Genomic DNA, 24,174 nt, shown 5'->3' with positions numbered 1-24,174 from the left:
AGACACTTACATACAGACACTTACATACAGACTCTTACATAAAGACACTTACATACAGACACTTACATACAGACACTGAGACACTTACATACAGACACTTACATACAGAAACTTACATACAGACACTGAGATACTTACATACAGACACTTACATACAGACACTTAACACACAGACACTTACATACAGACACTTACATACAGACACTTACATACAGACACTTACATACAGACACTGAGACACTTACATACAGACACTTACATACAGACACTTACATACAGACACTGAGATATTCACATACAGACACTTACATACAAACACTTAACATACAAACACTTACATACAGACACTTACATACAGACACTTACTTAGACACTTACTTACAGACACTGAGACACTTAAATACAGACACTTACATACAGACACTTACATACAGACACTTACAAACACACACTGACATACAGACACTGAGACTTACATACAGACACTTACGTACAGACACGTACATACAGACACTTACATAAAGACATTTACATACAGATACTGAGACACTTACATACAGACACTTACATACAGACACTTACATACACACACTTACATACAGACACTTACATACAGACACTTACATACAGACACTTACATACACGCACTTACATACAGACACTTACATAGACACTTACATACAGACACTTACATACTGACACAAACAGACACTGAGACACTTACATACAGACACTTACATACAAACACTTACATACAGACACTTACATACAGACACTTACATACAGACACTTACATACAGACCCTTACATACACACACTTAGACACTTACATACAGACACTTACATACAGACTCTTACATAGAGACACTTACATACAGACACTTAGACACTTACATACAGACACTTACATACAGACTCTTACATAAAGACACTTACATACAGACAATTGCATACAGACACTTACATACAGACACTGAGACACTTACATACAGACACTTACATACAGACACTTACATACAGACACTGAGACACTTACATAGACACTTACATACAGACGCTTACATACACTTACATAGAGACACTGAGACACTTACATACAGACACTTACATACACTTACATACAGACACTGAGACACTTACATACAGACACTTACATACAGACACTTACATACAGACACTGAGACACTTACATAGACACATACAGATGCTTACATACAGACACTTACATACAGACACTGAGACACTTACATACAGACACTTACATACAGACACTGTGACACTGACATACAGACACTTACATACATACACTTACATTGAGACACTTACATACAGACACTTACATACAGACACTGAGACACTTACATAGAGCCACTACTTACAGACACTTACATACAGAAGCTTACATACAGACACTTACATACAGACACTGAGACACTTACATACAGACACTTACATACAGACACTGAGACACTTACATACAGACACTTACATACATGCACTTATATACACACACTTACATACAGACACTTACAAACAGGCACTGAGACAATTAAATACAGACACTTACATACAGATGCTTACATACAGACACTGAGATACTTACATACAGACACTTACATACAGACACTTAACATACAGACACTTACATACAGACACTTACATACAGACACTTACATACAGACACTTACATACAGACACATACAGACACTTACATACAGACACTTACATACGGACACTTACATACAGCCACTTACATACAGCCACTTATATACAGACACTTACATACAGACACTTACATACAGACACTGAGACACTTACAAACAGACACTTACATACAGAAACTTACATACAGACACTGAGATACTTACATACAGACACTTACATACAGACACTTAACATTCAGACACTTACATATAGACACTTACATACAGACACTTACATACAGACACTTACATACAGACACATACAGACACTTACATACAGCCACTTACATACAGACACTTACATACAAACACTTACATACAGACACATACAGACGCTGAGACACTTACATACAGACACTTACATACAGACATTTACATACAGACACTTACATAAAGACACTAAGACACGTACATACAGACACTTACATACAGACACTTACATACAGATACTTACATACAGACACTTACATTCAGACACTTACATACAGACTCTTACATACAGACACTTACATACAGACCCTTACATACACACACTTAGACACTTACATACAGACACTTACATACAGACACTTATATACAGACACTTACATACAGACACTTACATACAGACACTTACTTAGACACTTACTTACAGACACTGAGACACTTAAATACAGACACTTACATACAGACACTTACATACAGACACTTACAAACACACACTGACATACAGACACTGAGACTTACATAGAGACACTTACATACAGACACTTACATACAGACACTTACATACAGATACTGACACACTTACATACAGACACTTACATACAGACACTTACATACACACACTTACATACAGTCACTTACATACAGACACTTACATACAGACACTTACTTACAGACACTTACATACAGGCACTTACATACAGACACTTACATAGACACTTACATACAGACACTTACATACTGACACTTACAAACAGACACTGAGACACTTACATACAGACACTTACAAACAAACACTTACATACAGACACTTACATACAGACACTTACATACAGACACTTACATATAGACACTTACATACAGACCCTTACATACAGACACTTAGACACTTACATACAGACACTTACATACAGACTCTTACATAGAGACATTTACATACAGACACTTAGACACTTACATACAGACACTTACATACAGACTCTTACATAAAGACACTTACATACAGACAATTACATACAGACACTTACATACAGACACTGAGACACTTACATACAGACACTTACATACTGACACTTACATACAGACACTGAGACACTTACATAGACACTTACATACAGACGCTTACATACACTTACATAGAGACACTGAGACACTTACATACAGACACTTACATACACTTACATACAGACACTGAGACACTTACATACAGACACTTACATACAGACACTTACATACAGACACTGAGACACTTACATAGACACATACAGATGCTTACATACAGACACTTACATACAGACACTGAGACACTTACATACAGACACTTACATACAGACACTGTGACACTGACATACAGACACTTACATACACTTACATTGAGACACTTACATACAGACACTTACATACAGACACTGAGACACTTACATAGAGACATTACTTACAGACACTTACATACAGAAGCTTACATACAGACACTTACATACAGACACTGAGACACTTACATACAGACACTTACATACAGACACTGAGACACTTACATACAGACACTTACATACAGGCACTTACATACAGACACTTACTTAGACACTTACTTACAGACACTGAGACACTTAAATACAGACACTTACATACAGATGCTTACATACAGACACTTACAAACACACACTGACATACAGACACTGAGACTTAGATACAGACACTTACATACAGACACTTACATACAGACACTTACATAAAGACATTTACATACAGATAGTGAGACACTTACATACAGACACTTACATACAGACACTTACATACACACACTTACATACAGACACTTACATACAGACACTTACATACAGACACTTACATACAGACACTTACATATAGACACTTACATACAGACCCTTACATGCAGACACTTAGACACTTACATACAGACACTTACATACAGACTCTTACATAAAGACACTTACATACAGACAATTACATACAGACACTTACATACAGACACTGAGACACTTACATACAGACACTTACATACAGACACTTGCATACAGACACTGAGACACTTACATAGACACTTACATACAGACGCTTACATACACTTACATACAGACACTGAGACACTTACATACAGACACTTACATACACTTACATACAGACACTGAGACACTTACATACAGACACTTACATACAGACACTTACATACAGACACTGAGACACTTACATAGACACATACAGATGCTTACATACAGACACTTACATACAGACACTGAGACACTTACATACAGACACTTACATACAGACACTGTGACACTGACATACAGACACTTACATACATTAACTTACATTGAGACACTTACATACAGACACTTACATACAGACACTGAGACACTTACATAGAGACATTACTTACAGACACTTACATACAGAAGCTTACATACAGACACTTACATACAGACACTGAGACACTTACATACAGACACTTACATACAGACACTGAGACACTTACATACAGACACTTACATACAGGCACTTACATACAGACACTTACTTAGACACTTACTTACAGACACTGAGACACTTAAATACAGACACTTACATACAGATGCTTACATACAGACACTTACAAACACACACTGACATACAGACACTGAGACGTACATACAGACACTTACATACAGACACTTACATACAGACATTTACATAAAGACATTTACATACAGATAGTGAGACACTTACATACAGACACTTACATACACACACTTACATACAGACACTTACATACAGACACTTACATACAGACACTTACATACAGACACTTACATATAGACACTTACATACAGACCCTTACATACAGACACTTAGACGCTTACATACAGACACTTACATACAGACTCTTACATAGAGACACTTACATACAGACACTTAGACACTTACATACAGACACTTACATACAGACTCTTACATAAAAACACTTACATACAGACAATTACATACAGACACGTACATACAGACACTGAGACACTTACATACAGACACTTACTTACAGACACTTACATACAGACACTTACATAGACACTTACATACAGACGCTTACATACACTTACATACAGACACTGAGACACTTACATACAGACACTTACATACACTTACATACAGACACTGAGACACTTACATACAGACACTTACATACAGACACTTATATACAGACACTGAGACACTTACATAGACACATACAGATTCCTACATACAGACACTTACATACAGACACTGAGACACTTAGATACAGACACTTACATACAGACACTGTGACACTGACATACAGACACTTACATACAGACACTTACATTGAGACACTTACATACAGACACTTACATACAGACACTGAGACACTTACATAGAGACATTACTTACAGACACTTACATACAGAAGCTTACATACAGACACTTACATACAGACACTGAGACACTTACATACAGACACTTACATACAGACACTGAGACACTTACATACAGACACTTACATACAGAAACTTACATACAGACACTGAGATACTTACATACAGACACTTAACATACAGACACTTACATACAGACACTTACATACAGATGCTTACATACAGACACTTACAAACACACACTGACATACAGACACTGAGACTTACATATAGACACTTACATACAGACACTTACATACAGACACTTACATAAAGACATTTACATACAGATAGTGAGACACTTACATACAGACACTTACATACAGACACTTACATACACACACTTACATACAGACACTTACATACAGACACTTACATACAGACACTTACATATAGACACTTACATACAGACCCTTACATACAGACACTTAGACACTTACATACAGACACTTACATACAGACTCTTACATAGAGACACTTACATACAGACACTTAGACACTTACATACAGACACTTACATACAGACTCTTACGTAAAAACACTTACATACAGACAATTACATACAGACACGTACATACAGACACTGAGACACTTACATACAGACACTTACTTACAGACACTTACATACAGACACTTACATATAGACACTTACATACAGACCCTTATATACAGACACTTAGACACTTACATACAGACACTTACATACAGACTCTTACATAGAGACACTTACATACAGACACTTAGACACTTACATACAGACACTTACATACAGACTCTTACATAAAAACACTTACATACAGACAATTACATACAGACACGTACATACAGACACTGAGACACTTACATACAGACACTTACTTACAGACACTTACATACAGACACTTACATAGACACTTACATACAGACGCTTACATACACTTACATACAGATACTGAGACACTTACATACAGACACTTACATACACTTACATACAGACACTGAGACACTTACATACAGACACTTACATACAGACACTTATATACAGACACTGAGACACTTACATAGACACATACAGATGCTTACATACAGACACTTACATACAGACACTGAGACACTTACATACAGACACTTACATACAGACACTGTGACACTGACATACAGACACTTACATACAGACACTTACATTGAGACACTTACATACAGACACTTACATACAGACACTGAGACACTTACATAGAGACATTACTTACAGACACTTACATACAGAAGCTTACATACAGACACTTACATACAGACACTGAGACACTTACATACAGACACTTACATACAGACACTGAGACACTTACATACAGACACTTACATACAGAAACTTACATACAGACCCTGAGATACTTACATACAGACACTTAACATACAGACACTTACATACAGACACTTACATACAGACACTTACATACAGACACTTACATACAGACACATACAGACACTTACATACAGACACTTACATACGGACACTTACATACAGCCACTTACATACAGACACTTACATACAGACACTTACATACAGACACATACAGATCTGAGACACTTACATACAGACACTTACATACAGACACTTACATACAGACACTTACATACAGACACTTACATACAGACACTGAGATATTCACATACAGACACTTACATACAAACACTTAACATACAGACACTTACATACAGACACTTACATACAGACACTTACTTAGACACTTACTTACAGACACTGAGACACTTAAATACAGACACTTACATACAGACACTTACAAACACACACTGACATACAGACACTGAGACTTACATACAGACACTTACATACAGACACTTACATGCAGACACTTACATAAAGACATTTACATACAGATACTGAGACACTTACATACAGACACTTACATACAGACACTTACATACACACACTTACATACAGAAACTTACATACAGACACTGAGATACTTACATACAGACACTTACATACAGACACTTAACATACAGACACTGAGACACTTACATACAGACACTTATATACAGACACTTACATACAGACACTGAGACACTTACATACAGACACTTACATACAGACACTTACATACAGACACTGAGATATTCACATACAGACACTTACATACAAACACTTAACATACAGACACTTACATACAGACACTTACATATAGACACTTACTTAGACACTTACTTACAGACACTGATACACTTAAATACAGACACTTACATACAGACACTTACAAACACACACTGACATACAGACACTGAGACTTACATACAGACACTTACATACAGACACTTACATACAGACACTTACATAAAGACATTTACATACACATACTGAGACACTTACATACAGACACTTACATACAGACACTTACATACACACATCTACATACAGACACTTACATACAGACACTTACATACAGGCACTTACATACAGACACTTACATAGACACTTACATACAGACACTTACATACAGACACTTACATACAGACACATACAGACGCTGAGACACTTACATACAGACACTTACATACAGACACTTACATACAGACACTTACATACAGACACTAAGACACGTACATACAGACACTTACATACAAACACTTACATACAGACTCTTACATAAAGACACTTACATACAGACACTTAGACACTTACATACAGACCCTTACATACAGACTCTTACATAAAGACACTTACATACAGACAATTACATACAGACACTTACATACAGACACTAAGACACTTACATACAGACACTTACATACAGACACTTACATACAGACACTGAGACACTTACATAGACACTTACATACAGACGCTTACATACACTTACATACAGACACTGAGACATTTACATACAGACACTTACATACAGACACTTACATACAGACACTGAGACACTTACATACAGACACTTACATACAGACACTGAGACACTTACATACAGACACTTACATACAGACACTTACATACAGACACTTACATACAGACACTGAGACACTTACATACAGACACTTACATACAGACACTGAGACACTTACATACAGACACTGAGACACTTACATACAGACACTGAGACACTTACATACATACACTTACATAAAGACACTGAGACACTTACATAGACACTTACATACAGACGCTTACATACAGACACTTACATAAAACACTGAGACACTTACATACAGACACTTACATACAGACACTTACATACAGACACTGAGACACTTACATACAGACGCTTACATACAGACACTTATATACAGACACTGAGACACTTACATACAGACACTTACACACAGACACTTACATACAGACACTTACATACAGACACTTACATACAGACACTTACATACTGACACTGTGACACTGACATACAGACACTTACATACAGATACTTACATAGAGACAGTTACATACAGAAACTTACATACAGACACTTACATACAGATACTTACATACAGACACTTACAGACACTTACATACAGCCACTTACATACAGACACTTACATACAGACACTTACATACAGACACTTACAGACACTTACATACAGACACATACAGACACTTACATACAGACACTTACATACAGACACTAAGACACTTACACACAGACATTTACATACATATACTTAAATACAGACACTTACATACAGACACTTACATACAGACACTGAGACACTTACATACAGACACTTACATACAGAAACTTACATACAGACACTGGGACACTTACATACAGACACTTACATACAGACACTTACATACATACACTGAGATATTCACATACAGACACTTACATATAAACACTTAACATACAGACACTTACATACAGACACTTACATACAGACACTTACTTAGACACTTACTTACAGACACTGAGACACTTAAATACAGACACTTACATACAGACACTTACATACAGACCCTTACTTAGACACTTACTTATAGACACTGAGACACTTAAATACAGACACTTACATACAGACACTTACATACAGACACTTACATAAAGACATTTACATACAGACACTGAGACACTTACATACAGACACTTACATACAGACACTTACATACGCACACTTACATACAGACACTTACATACAGGCACTTACATACAGACACTTACATAGACACTTACATACAGACACTTACATACTGACACAAACAGACACTGAGACACTTACATACAGACACTTACATACAAACACTTACATACAGACACTTACATACAGACACTTACATACAGACACTTACATACAGACACTTACAGACACTTACATACAGACACATACAGACACTTACATACAGACACTTACATACAGACACTAAGACACTTACACACAGACATTTACATACATATACTTACATACAGACACTTACATACAGACACTGAGACACTTACATACAGACACTTACATACAGAAACTTACATACAGACACTGAGATACTTACATACAGACACTTACATACAGACACTTAACATACAGACACTTACATACAGACACTTACATACAGAAACTTACATACAGACACTTACATACAGACACTGAGACACTTACATACAGACACTTACATACAGACACTTACATACATACACTGAGATATTCACATACAGACACTTACATATAAACACTTAACATACAGACACTTACATACAGACACTTACATACAGACACTTACTTAGACACTTACTTACAGACACTGAGACACTTAAATACAGACACTTACATACAGACCCTTACTTAGACACTTACTTATAGACACTGAGACACTTAAATACAGACACTTACATACAGACACTTACATACAGACACTTACATAAAGACATTTACATACAGACACTGACACACTTACATACAGACACTTACATACAGACACTTACATACGCACACTTACATACATACACTTACATACAGGCACTTACATACAGACACTTACATAGACACTTACATACAGACACTTACATACTGACACAAACAGACACTGAGACACTTACATACAGACACTTACATACAAACACTTACATACAGACACTTACATACAGACACTTACATACAGACCCTTACATACAGACACTTAGACACTTACATACAGACACTTACATACAGACTCTTACATAAAGACACTTACATACAGACACTTAGACACTTACATACAGACACTTACAGACTCTTACATAAAGACACTTACATACAGACAATTACATACAGACACTTACATACAGACACTAAGACACTTACATACAGACACTTACATACAGACATTTACATACAGACACTGAGACACTTACATACAGACACTTACATACAGACACTGAGACACTTACATACAGACACTGAGACACTTACATACAGACACTGAGACACTTACATACAGACACTTACATACAGACACATACAGACGCTGAGACACTTACATACAGACACTTACATACAGACACTTACATACAGACACGAAGACACTTACATACAGACACTTACATACAGACACTTACATACAGACACTTACAAACAGACACTTACATACAGAAACTTACACACAGACACTTACATACAGATACTTACATACAGACACTTACAGACACTTACATACAGCCACCTACATACAGAGACTTACATACAGACACTTACATACAGACACATACAGACACATACAGACACTTACATACAGACACTTAAATACAGACACTGAGACACTTACATACAGACACTTACATACAGACACTTACATACAGACACTGAGATATTTACATACAGACACTTACATACAAACACTTAACATACAGACACTTACATACAGACACTTATATACAGACACTTACATAGAGACACTTACATACAGACACTTACTTAGACACTTACTTACAGACACTGAGACACTTAAATACAGACACTTACATACAGACACTTACATACAGACACTTAATTTAACTTAGGTATAAAATAAATTTAATTTAAATAAAATAAAAATGTAAAAAATTAATTTAACGTAGGTATAAAATAAATTTAATTGAAATAAAATAAATTTAATTTATAAAAAAAATAATTTAACGTAGGTATAAAATAAAATTAATTTAATTTAAATAAAAAAACTCATTCATTTATAAAAAAAAATACGTAGGTATAAAATACATTTTAATTAAATAAAAATTAAAATGAAATTTAACGTAGGTATAAAATAAAATGTAATGGAATTAATTAATTAATAATTTTTATTTTTTTATCTCCGTGACTTTACCGAAAGAAACAAAGAGTGTGGACCCACGTGACATCAAGGCTGTCCTAGTCTAGGCAAGGCCTCAGGGTGTACCGGGCCTTTCACAACAGCAGCAGCAGCAACAATGGTTCTCTTGAGAAAATGCTTTAAAAAAAAAGTCAACGTAGCTTACCTTGACACTCGCGAACTTTAAAGATTAAAATAATTAAAACAAAACTAAACACTCACACGCACATGGGCGCGCAACGTTCAGCGTGCAGCGCATTAAAAATGGTAGCGTCCTCCCGCGATCTGATTGGTCGCCCTGCGTGCCAAAGTGGAGAGGGGGGAGGGCCAGCGATCCGATTGGTCGAGAGGCAAACCTGGGCGCGTCTCCGGCGGTGGTGCGCAGCGATTGGTCAACAGGTGTCCTATGCTAATTTTGGTATGCTAATTAGTTTTAATCTGTATGCTATTGTAGTTTATTTATCCATACTCATTAAGTTTAATGTTTATCCTAAATTAGTTAAAAATGTATGCTCGTTTAGTTAACATTCTATGATAGTATCGTTATATTTTTTATCCTATAACAGCAGTGCATACTGGCTGTGGTGGTACCTGCTATGATTACAGCAGTACATACTGACTAGTGTTACCTGCTATGATTACAGCAGGTATACTGACTAGTGGTACCTGCTATAATTACATCAGTGCATACTGTGGTGGTACCTGCTTTCACTACAGCAGTGCATACTGACCGTGGTGGTACCTGCTAAGGTTACAGCAGTGCATACTGCTTATATGCTTTATCACGTGTCGTGAATGTGATAGTTTCATCCCAGAAATGGTGTCCTTGACCGGCCCAGAGCAGACATTTCACTTTGCCTTAGAACCAGAGGTGGCACAGCATTAGCAATTCCAAGTTCTTTATGTGACCAATAGCAACGAATTACGTGGCAAGCATTTGAAATGAGTGGGTTATGACGTACTGTACTTCACTCTTATCGACCATTTACATAAGTCTGTTACTGGCGTTGTGCTGCCTTGGCTGGTACCAACTTCTTCTTTGACCACATGGACCACACGGATGAACGGTCTACGCGAGTCGAGCGACCGATGGAGAAGACCTATGGGGGCACGCGGCGGGAGACTCTCAGGCGAAATTGTGGAAGTCGCGTGACAGAGGCCACGCGTGGAGGATAGACGCATGCTGGCGAGACGTCGTCTTCAGTTTAAGTTTCACGTTTTAGGTGTAGAGCCCTGTGAGCCGTGCGGCCCTTGACTCGGGTGCAACCGCAACAAACAAAAAACGTGAACATATTCATGTTGTGGGTCACTGTTGACGATATGGGTCCCTACTGACGAGGTGAGTGTCCATATTCATGTTGTGGGTCACTGTTGACGATGTGGGTCCCGATTGAAGATATGGGTCCGGATTAAAGAGGTGAGCGTCTCTTTTGATGTGGGTCTCTATTGACGAGGCGAGCATCCCTGTTGACGATGTTGGTCCCTGATGACGATGTGGGTCCGTGTTAACGATGTTAGTATTGAATTGGTCCTCGTCTAATAGCATATATGTTCTACCATATGTAAACCCATACGACAATAAATGTTACAATACATAGCATGTATAAGAATTCAAATTCATGTCAACCACCACTCACCCTCCCCTCGACTCACTCCCACGATCAGCCCTCCACTAGGGTACCCCCCCCCCCCCGTGCACACCGGTGGCAGAGGGCCTTGTTGGACCCAAGACACCTCTCCTTCTTTCCACAGAGCTACAAGACAATCAGAGTCTAGTCGTCCTACACATCGTCAGCAAGACGGATGAGGTGAGCTACGTCTGGCTGTGTGTGGCGCCGAGCGTGAAGATTTTCTTCTCTTCTGCAGCGTGCGTCCACGTCAAGTTTCACCATCAAGCGCGCCCAGACTCCTCCACGGCTCCGCTGCCTCTCCTGCCCTCGTCCTCCTGCTTCCGCTCCGTCCGATCGCCCCCCTCTCCTCCCGCCCCTTGCTGTCTCTCTTCACACGCGCACTCCGACCTCCCTCGCCTTCCACGTCAGGAGGTACGCCCGAGATCATTCGTCCTGCCCACACCAGCGGCTCACGCATCGTCTGACCGCGTCTCCGTTCATGCAGGTAAGGGCACCATCACGGCATAGCGGTTAGCGGCGCTGCGCTATTCTCGCTCACGGCAAATACCAGCGACAATTAGGGGCCGTCCGTGAATGACGTCACGCACCTAGAGGGGGGGGGGGGTGGGCGGGGTCAGACGTTTGTGACGATGTGTGACGAGGGGGGGGGTTTGAGAAATGTGACGTCACACCAAATTGTGCAACTTTAAATATAGACACGTTCTACTTAATTAGACTTTGTAATAAATGTTTTCTACCTACATCAGAGTGCAGCGCCACATTAACAACGCACTACAATGACAACAATAGTTTAAAGAGATTTGAAGCATGTTTTATCTTTTTTTTGGGTGGAGGGGGCGGAGGGGGGCAGAGCTTTGTGACGTCATATTTGAGGGGGAGGGGTCTGACTTTGTGACGTCGTGTGACGATGGGGGCGGGGGGGGTCAAAAATCCTCTAAAATCACGTGACGTCATTTAAGGTCGGCCCCTGACCTGAAGCAGTCCTGAGCGTCACTTAGGTGGACTCAGCCATAATTAAGGAGGTGGTGAGGTGGGTGGGGGTGCTAACATCAGAATTGGAGAGACGAGCGGCCAGCCGTGGTTCTGTCCACACCAGCCCCTGGTGATGTTCCATCGCGACCCTCACCGTTGCTCGCTAACAGCGCACGCCCAGTGGGAGTCGATGAGTCCGTGGGTTTCTGTGCGAGTCCGTGGGTTCACGTGTGGGTCTGTGGATGCGTCAGTCTACATTGGGGAGCCTTTGTCTTTTTATTTTGGGGACTAGTGCAGCACTAGTGTGTAGTAGTGTATAGTGTAGTGTATAGTAGTGTATAGTGTAGTGTATAGTAGTGTATGGTGTAGTGTATAGTGTAGTGTATAGTGTAGTGTATAGTAGTGTATAGTGTAGTGGATAGTGTAGTGTATAGTAGTGTAGTGTATAGTAGTGTAGTGTATAGTAGTGTATAGTGTAGTGTATAGTAGTGTATGGTGTAGTGTATAGTGTAGTGTATAGTAGTGTAGTGTATAGTGTAGTGTATAGTGTAGTGTATAGTAGTGTGTAGTGTATAGTAGTGCATATTGTAGTGTATATTGTAGTGTATAAGTGTATAGTGTAGTGTATAATAGTGTATTGTATAGTAGTGTAGTGTATAATAGTGTATAGTGTAGTGTATAAGTGTATAGTGTAGTGTATAATAGTGTGTATTGTAGTGTATAGTGTAGTGTATATTGTAGTGTATAAGTGTATAGTGTAGTGTATAATAGTGTATTGTATAGTAGTGTAGTGTATAGTAGTGTATAGTGTAGTGTATAAGTGTATAGTGTAGTGTATAATAGTGTATTGTATAGTAGTATATAGTGTAGTGTATAATGTAGTGTATAATAGTGTTTAGTATAGTGTAGTGTATAGTAGTGTAGTGTATAGTGTAGTGTATAGTTTAGTATACTAGTTATCACGTGACTAGTGTAGCTAGCCAGGTGGTGACCACACTCGTGCGTGCATATCCACTCGTCCGTGTATGCAAGTAAGCGCTCGTGTGTGTATGTGCACCCGCGTGTTTGTTCGTGTCTGTATGTACGCACACTGTTGCACATGGTTCGCTCGTGTGGGTGTGTAGTGGAACGCACTGCTCGTGAAAACGTTGCCTCATTACGCGGTAAATGATGCGGCACGACAGGAGGGCACTGCAGGGATGAGGCTCTCCGCTCTTGGTGCTGTGAATTAAAACAGCGCCAGGGTGGAGAGTCCCGTCCCTACAGCTCGTAGCTGTGACGGAGCGAGAGTGATCAGCGGACAACCACCATGGTTGCCAGGTAAGGGGAGACTTTACCTGGAACTCGACCTCCACACGTGTTCCCCGTGAACATTGTCGCAATAAACGTACGATCAGTAATCTTTAAAATATCAGACCTTTGTTGTTCCGCAAGAATATTAACGCTCAAACTCGTATCGAACTCTTCATGAATTCACTTGGTCAAACAGTTCAGGTACTCGGCAAAGCATTTCACCAACCGGTATGCAACAGTTAAACAATCTACTCCAAATCAACACTGAAATGTCAAATCATCATCCACCATTGACTTCCACATCGATGGAAGCCATTTGCCATGACGTGCAAGCCATTAAACACCGGAACAACGAACGTGCCATTCAAGTACATCTTGAAACCCATTATCTGAAGTAGTTTGTATTAAACAATAACTAAATAATAGAAACACGTTTACAATATTGAGCGAAGTTATAGTCACGGACTTTTTCCAACTTTAGCTCAACAGGACCACAAAAGCTCAGATATGTGGTGCATAATCAATGAATCAATCTGATTAAAATCATGAACTGGCTAAACACTTTTAGATTTCAACATCACCTTAAAAAATAACATTTTAAATATAAGCGCGCAACTTTATCTATCTGTGATGAGCGCTGCACTTTCCATTGTTTTCATGCAAGGGGCGCTGTAAACCTACGCACCCCCTGCATGGACGACGGAGGCGCAGGGAAAGACGTTCGATTACGTTGGAATCGATCTGTAGACGGCAGTCTTCTCGCACGGCCAGCTCCGTGTCGCCTTATCTCGATCCCGCAATCCCAAACAGGTGAAAGTCCGCATCGAACCGAACCCCCGGCAAGGCCATCTACTTAACGTTGAGAGAAAATTCACTCGAAATGTCCTTTTCAATGTAGCCTTCCAGATGTAAATTGATACAAGCTTTTAATGAAGAAGTAAAATAATCTAATTCAAAACACAACACAATTCAAAGATGCTTCATTTTAAAACTTCAAAACGGAGCATGAGGTACTTGCGTGAATGCGTCCTTCGTGTGCAAATGTTGTGACTTTCCTGGCCTGAAGGCCGTCAATGTGTTGGACCATTAAATGGTGCACAGCGTCTCAACAACAGCAGTGGGGTTTGCTTCAACCGATAGGTACGAACATCCAGACGTGAATCAGCAAGGAGCATTTCTAGTCCCAGTTAGACAAAATCTACGTCAACACGTAAGACAAAACTACAATTCGTGTTGTAGAGAATGTACCTCCTCCTATACGTGTAACTTTTAAATGGTATGGCTTGTAACTGATGAATGATCCGAGCGTGCTCCCTATTTCAAAGACAATGAGTTGCTCCAGAGGCAGACGCTTCGTGAAACACAAAAATACCCTTTGACCTGTATCACAAGAACAACGTGTCTCACCCGAGTGATCTGTACAGGTTACTTCCAAACACACACACACACTTTGTCCTAACATCACTTATTCAATGTTTGACCCTCAGACAAAATGTTACATGCACGCGCACAATCAGACACGGTATTCATTCTAAATAATTGACGGGCATATAAACAAAATTGAATTACTGCAGCGAAATTGACTGCATCACGTTACATCGTATTAACAAGAAGCTATTTTACAAATACGCACCGTCTGCTTAACAGTGTATGTACAACGTACTATTGTTGCGTCATTCAAAACGAGTAGGCCGTTGCATGCTGGCGTCTGGGTCAAAATGTAGCAAATTCTAAACATTACGCTACAAATAATAGATCACGGCGTTTCGATGGCAACACAAGCAATCGTCATCAGGTAGGACAAGCACAGCAGCAATAAGAGGAAACTGCTGGAGTAGGCGCCTACTACTTCAGCAGTTTCTCTTGCTGTGGTTGTCCCACCTGATGACGATTGCTTGTGCTGTGATCTAAACGCCGTGATCTGTTATGTTTCTACCCACGTGGTGACTTTACCGAAATAACTCAAGAGTGTGGATTCCTGCAGTCACGAAAGCTTCGAATCAAGATTGCCTACAAACTACACAACTGAGATGACGCATCAATCATCGCCCCCTACTGACAGGCTCTTGTCCACATGCAGGCTGGTGCAGGGCCACCACCTTGTGCCACACAGGGGCAGCTGCTAATTGGGGATGCTCTTCGAGTGTTCAGACGAGGTACGACACGAAACTTCGAGTTGCTGAGGCGGTTAAGCAAGCACCGTGTAAAAGCAATTATTATAACATAGTGAATGCTTGGGAGCTTATTGTCTCTCGCTCCTGGTTAGAGATCTACCCAACCCACAGGTCCACAAAGACTGGCCGCCCTTACTCTGCAGGTTGAACCTAGGAGCTGAGTGTTCAACTTCACGTTCTTGTCATTAAAGGCCGGTGACAAAGGTGCATCTAGTGTAGCGACATCGTCTCAAGCTTACACATCTAACGGGTCTCCACTTGACTTTGTATTGTCAAGGAGGAAGTCCACCCACACCTCTACTTCCACAAACTGCTGGGAGTTGCCTCGCTCTGCCTCACAGTAAGAATTCTCCTCCTGCTTCATGTTGCCTCCATCGATGTGAAGGTCGGATTTTGAAGTTGAATCTTCATCTTCACATTTTACCTTCACTTCTTCGCTCATCACTTCTTCCCTCTTCACCATCACCTCTTCACGTTTCACCTCGATACCCTTAAGTGTCAAAGCTGGGATTTTCCTCCGGTTCTTGTTTCATGAGGGATGGGCTGATTGCGGCACTTTGACTTTCACAAGCTGATTTCAGACGCCACTCCTTGTGAATCTTCTGATGCTTTTGTGTTCTCTGGTGTACTTGAAGATTTGATGAATGTGTAAACGCCTTCCTGCAGAGTGCACCTGAAGAGTTTCTCTCTCGTGTGTGTTCTCTGGTGTACTTTAAGATGTGGTGACTGTGAAAATGCCTTCCCGCACAGAGTGCACTTGAAGGGTTTCTCTCCTGTGTGTGTTCTCTGGTGTTTTTGAAGAACAGATGACTGTGAAAATGCCTTTCCACACACACTGCACTTAAAGGGTTTCTCTCCCGTGTGTGCTCTCTGGTGTCTTTGACGATTTGATGAATCTGCAAACGCCATCCCGCACAGAGTGCACCTGAAGGGTTTCTCTCCCGTGTGTGTTCTCTCGTGTCTTTGAAGATGTGACACATGTACAAACGCCATCCTGCACAGAATGCACCTGAAGGGTTTCTCTCCTGTGTGTGTTCTCTGGTGTAATTTAAGATGTGATGACTGTGCAAACGCCATCCCGCACAGAGTGCACCTGAAGGGTTTCTCTCCTGTGTGTGTTCTATGGTGTTTTTTAAAAACAGATGACAGTGAAAATGCCTTCCCACACACACTGCACTTGAAGGGTTTCTCTCCTGTGTGTGTTCTCTGGTGGGTCTGAAGAACTGATGAATGTGCAAACGCCTTCCCACACACAGTGCACTTGAAGGGTTTCTCTCCAGTGTGTGTTCTCTGGTGTACTTGAAGATGTGGGGACTGTGCAAACGCCATCCCGCACAGATTGCACTTGAAGGGTTTCTCTCCCGTGTGTGTTCTCTGGTGTCTTTTAAGAGCAGATGACCGTGAAAATGCCTTCCCACACACACTACACTTGAAGGGTTTCTCTCCCGTGTGTGTTCTCTGGTGTCTTTGAAGATTAGATAAATCTGGAAATGCCTTCCCACACACACTGCACTTGAAGGGTTTCTCTCCCGTGTGTGTTCTCTGGTGTTTTTTAAGAGCAGATGACTGTGAAAATGCCTTCCCACACACACTACACTTGAAGGGTTTCTCTCCCGTGTGTGTTCTCTGGTGGGTCTCAAGAACTGATGGCCATGCAAATGCCTTGTCACACACAGTGCACTTGAAGGGTTTCTCTCCTGTGCGAGTTCTCTGGTGCTGTGTCAAATTTCCAGTCCGATCCGTGCTGTATGCACGCTGGTCGCAATGTTGACTTGTCGTACCGAGCTGCGCTGACTGCCTTTGCTCCATCAGACCAGCGTCAGCTGCAGACAGAAAATAAGAATATCCACACCATCTTCACGTCAATATCGAGGCACAGAGGAATGCATATATAGTCACATGTGACTTCGACGTCTATACTTATTCATGTATTCATGATGCAGTGAAAAAGTTTCCCAAATTCCTCACACGGGCTGTTATGGCACACAATGAGAGGGCAAATATCATTAATATGCCTGGAAGTCCTCGTCTCTTCAAAATGAATGTTAACTCAAAACTCCGAGTACACAATTTCGGCAAAGGGTGTTGAAAACAATATTATTTGTGTTTTGCAGAAATGCATTAATTAATGTTCAATCGCAACTTAGAGGTGTGAATCCAGGCTCAGATGTCCTTAAATGCTGGGATGAACAGATCCGACTTCAGCTGAATGTGTGTGCTGTGTTCACCTCCTGTTTCGATTCTTACAAAGAGTTCCAGAGGAAAACAAAAATAAACTATTGTTTTGATATAACTTCCGTGTTCAACAGAGTTAATAGATCTTCTTTGGTTCTTTCGGTAAAGTCACGTAGAATGAGAATAAAATAAAACAAAATTCTCACGACGTTTCGGCCACAACACAAGTGGCCTTCTTCAGGTGAAAGGAACAAACCTGTCAGGACGACAGAGTTACAATGAACGCTGCTAAGATTCGCAGCGTCTTTTAAGCTGGTTGAGAGAAGTGAGGCACCTTGACAAAGGGGTTTACATAACAGGATAATTTAGCATAGACTTTACTGCAAACACAAACTTGACACTGTCACACACTGGCACGGGTCAAGAGGCGGTGGCATGTCCAGAACCATGCCTGGCCACCTTCATCTGCTTGGCATGAATGCTTCCTCACTCCAAGTAATTAATTGAGGATCAACGAACATAGCCGAGGCTAACTGGAGTTTGCGTGTCTCTCCGTGGTGAGATGTTAACTACCTCAACCGGTACACAGGAAGTCGTGGGTTCGATCCCGACCCTGACGCCTGCTGTATATTTGGAGTTTGCGCGTCTCTCCGCTGAGTGTCTTTGACCGATAGACATTGACACACGTATTCTTGTTTCTTTCGGTAAAGTTACGTAGATAAAAAATAACAATAACTGATACTACAATTACATTAAATAAAGACCACTTGTGTTGCAATCAAAACGTGTTTTTTTTGCTTTATTTACTATTTTTTATTTTTATTATGTTATTTAAATTTCTATCTACGTGACTTTACCGAAAGAACCAAGAATATTAATTCCTGCAGTCACCAAAGTTTTAAGTCAAAACATTCACACATGTTGACAAAGCCTCACCTTGTGTTGTTGTGGGCAGGTCGCTTCTGATAACAAGAGCGGTATAGCAGCTCAAGCGGGATTGGCCTGCTGAAAAAAATAAAAACTGCGTGAATATTTACAATAAAACAAAGTTACAAAGTGGCGAGCCGGGTGAAGACAAATTAAACTTAAGCGAGATAATTAAAGTAAACGCAATCAGGCGAGGGCAGGAGGCAAGGCCCCGCGTGGCTAGGCCCCGCGCTGTAAAGTTCCAACCTGGACATCGATTCCCATGCTCGCTGCTACTCAACTGACATCCCTACGAGAGAGAGCGAGGCTCTACCTTGGTAAACAACAACAACCACCACAACCACCACCACAACAACCACAATCGCAATGAGAATTTCTCACCTCGGATTTCCGTGACGTCACGCAGCAGCAGGTGACATGACGTCACTTTCCGGGAAACGAGACACGCTCCTCCCACAATGAGCTGCTCCGTAGATAAATAAATTAGAGAATGATTATATTATGTTAATGTCACATAGCCCATAGCTCTATTAATTTGGTATAGCCCTGTGAGCCATTCGGCTCTTGAATCGGGTGCAACCGCAACAAACAAAAAACATGAACAAGAAAACATCTTAAAGTGATCATGTGACTGTCCAAACAGAAAATCCAGGAGAAAAAAACATCAAAATATTCCTGAGATAGCACCGTACACCAACGCTGTGTGCAAAAATCCCAGTGGGATGCAAGTCAAACAACAACAACCACAAGAAAACTAAGATTAAGGCCATCAGTCTAACTCCGTACTACAATAAACAAAAACATGGCCATCTTCATTAGCAGCGGCATTGACATTGCCACCATCAGTTGTTGCGGTGTCATCAGCGGCATTGACATCATCCGATATATCGTAGGTGCTGAACTCGTCGCAATAAACTCGCGACGGCTTTAACGGATACATAATGTTAATGAGCCGCCAGTCACTGGGCGTAGCTTTGCCCAAATAAGGATTGGCACTGGAACGATATCGGCAGTGACCCCAGCGGAGGTGACGTCACGCTCAAGAACGCGGTGGAATACCGTGGTGACATGACGTCACTAGCGAGGTACACCTCCCCCTGGCGTTTCACGCCGATGAAGTAAGGCTGAGTGGTGACGTCACAGAGCGGGATTGGAGTTTAAGTTGATTTAGATTCATTTTACATTGCTCCCTCCCTTGGGTGCGTGGGCTCAGCTACAACAACAACGTGGACATTATTGTGTATACACTGTGTGTGTACACTGTGTGTGTGTACACTGTGTGTGTACACTGTGTGTGTACACTGTGTGTGTGTACACTGTGTATGTGTTTGTATACACTGTGTGTGTGTACACTGTGTGTGTGTACACACTCTGTCTGTGTACACTGTGTGTGTGTACACTGTGTGTGCACTCTGTGTGTGTGTACTGTGTTTGTACACTGTGTCTGTGTGTACACTGTGTGTGTACTCTGTGTGTATACACTGTGTGTGTGTACACTGTGTGTGTGTACTCTGTGTGTGTACACTGTGTGTATACACTGTGTGTGTGTACTCTGTGTGTGTACACTGTGTGTGTGTACACCGTGTGTGTGTACACTGTGTGTGTGTACTCTGTGTGTGTGTACACTGTGTGTGTGTGTACACTGTGTGTACTCTGTGTGTGTACACTGTGTGTGTGTGTACACCGTGTGTGTGTACACTGTGTGTGTGTACTCTGTGTGTGTACACCGTGTGTGTGTACACCGTGTGTGTGTACACTGTGTGTATACACTGTGTGTGTACACTCTGTGTGTGTGTACACTGTGTGTACACAATGTGTGTACACTGTGTCTGTGTACACTGTGTGTGTACACTGTGTGTACTGTGTGTGTAAGGTGTTTGTACACTGTGTATACAGTGTGTGTGTGTACAGTGTGTACACTGTGTGTGTGTACACTGTGTGTACGTATATACACTATGTATGTACATACACACTGTGTGTACACTGTGTGTGTACAATGTGTGTGTGTACACTGTGTGTGTGTGTACACTGTGTGTGTACACTGTGTGTGTGTAGTGGGGGGCACAGGTGGTGCATTGGCCAGTCATCTCAGTCAGTCGACCCATGGCATCTTTTCATCAATTTATTTTCAATTTATTATTTTTATTTATTATTAAAATGTTACTTTATTATTTTTATAATTTATTTTTCTATCTACGTGACTTTACCGAAAGAACCAGGAATATGGTAGCGCTTTCTCTATTTATTGCCGAGGTTCAAGATTCAAATCCGATAGGCATATCTGGCTACCCCAGTAACATTCACAACAACATGCGCAGTCTACTTAACAGCGGATGTCAAACAAACCACTGTGTCACTCACAACGCACATTGCATGTTGGTATCACGGTCAAAATAGTGGCAATTCCAGACACTATCCAGAAACTCCACAGGGAGATGACGCGTCAATGATCGCCCCCTACCGACAGACTCATGTCCACGTGCAGGCCGGTGCAGGGCCACCTTGTGCCACACAGGGGCAGCTGCCACGAGGGGGCGCCCTTCGATTGTTTGAGATAAGGTTCGATACGAAACACCGAGTTGCTGAGGCAATTAGGCAAGCGACTTATGAGTGCAAATATGTTGTTTATAACGTAGTGAATGCTTGGGAGCTTAATTGTCTCTCGCTCCTGCTCACAATTTACCCAGCCCACAGCTCCACAGATACCAGACGCTCCTCCTTGGCAGGTTCGGTTATGTACTGTGCGAAATAAGTTCCAGATACACACACAGAGACTCACACAGATACACACACAGATACACACACAGAGACTCACACAGAGACCCATCGATTATCACGGTTGGCAACATACGGTGCGAAATAAATTACAGATAAACACTCCTTTGAGCAAGTTTAAGTCACGGGGCGTGCAAGTTGACCGGGCGCGTGTTGCTACTGACAGTCGTTGAATACGGTTAGATAGACGCTGATAGACACACACACAGACAAGACAGGCGGACAGACACAGACAAGAGGAACACAGAGACGACAGAGAGACACAGGCAAAGAGAAACACAGAGGCAAACAGATGACACAGACGGACAGAGACAGAGAGATGTTGAATCGAACACACTGAACTCGCTCCATTGAAAGAGATTCCTCGATCTTCGCAATGCCCGGAAGTCGTTCTTATTTTTATTGATTTAATTGCGTGTGGTGTGTACGTGCAAGCAATGTGGGATATCGATGTACACAGATATGAACAAGATTAGCAGACAAGACGTATTTAATTTAATCGGTCTCTCCACGAAACAAAGGAATGTTGAACACGAAATATAAATCCCACGGCCTTCGTGCAAGTCCATAATTACTGCAGCATTGCTTCAGTGCAAGCCAACTGTGGACCGGTTTTGGTGGACACTGTGTGTGTACACTGTGTGTGTG

At 40.9% G+C, this 24,174-nt stretch overlaps 1 protein-coding gene across 1 annotated transcript; it reads right to left on the bottom strand.

The window, feature by feature from the left end:
• Nucleotides 1-17,553: 17,553 nt before the first annotated feature.
• Nucleotides 17,554-23,126, bottom strand: LOC142910261 (uncharacterized). The gene is made up of 2 exons (XM_076059964.1): nucleotides 23,120-23,126; nucleotides 17,554-19,292 (listed from the first exon to the last, which is right to left on the bottom strand). Exons 1-2 carry the CDS (start codon nucleotides 23,124-23,126, stop codon nucleotides 18,214-18,216), a joined length of 1,086 nt encoding a protein of 361 aa, XP_075916079.1. The 3' UTR covers nucleotides 17,554-18,213.
• Nucleotides 23,127-24,174: the final 1,048 nt, after the last annotated feature.

The sequence above is a fragment of the Petromyzon marinus genome, unplaced genomic scaffold (assembly GCF_048934315.1).
Source record: "Petromyzon marinus isolate PM22_M1 ecotype Great Lakes invasive population unplaced genomic scaffold, UKy_Petmar_22M1.pri1.0 PM_G_Scaffold_14, whole genome shotgun sequence".
Taxonomy (NCBI): domain Eukaryota; kingdom Metazoa; phylum Chordata; class Hyperoartia; order Petromyzontiformes; family Petromyzontidae; genus Petromyzon; species Petromyzon marinus.
Note: the sequence above shows the minus strand (reverse complement) of the source record. Positions and strands in the feature narration are given on the sequence as shown.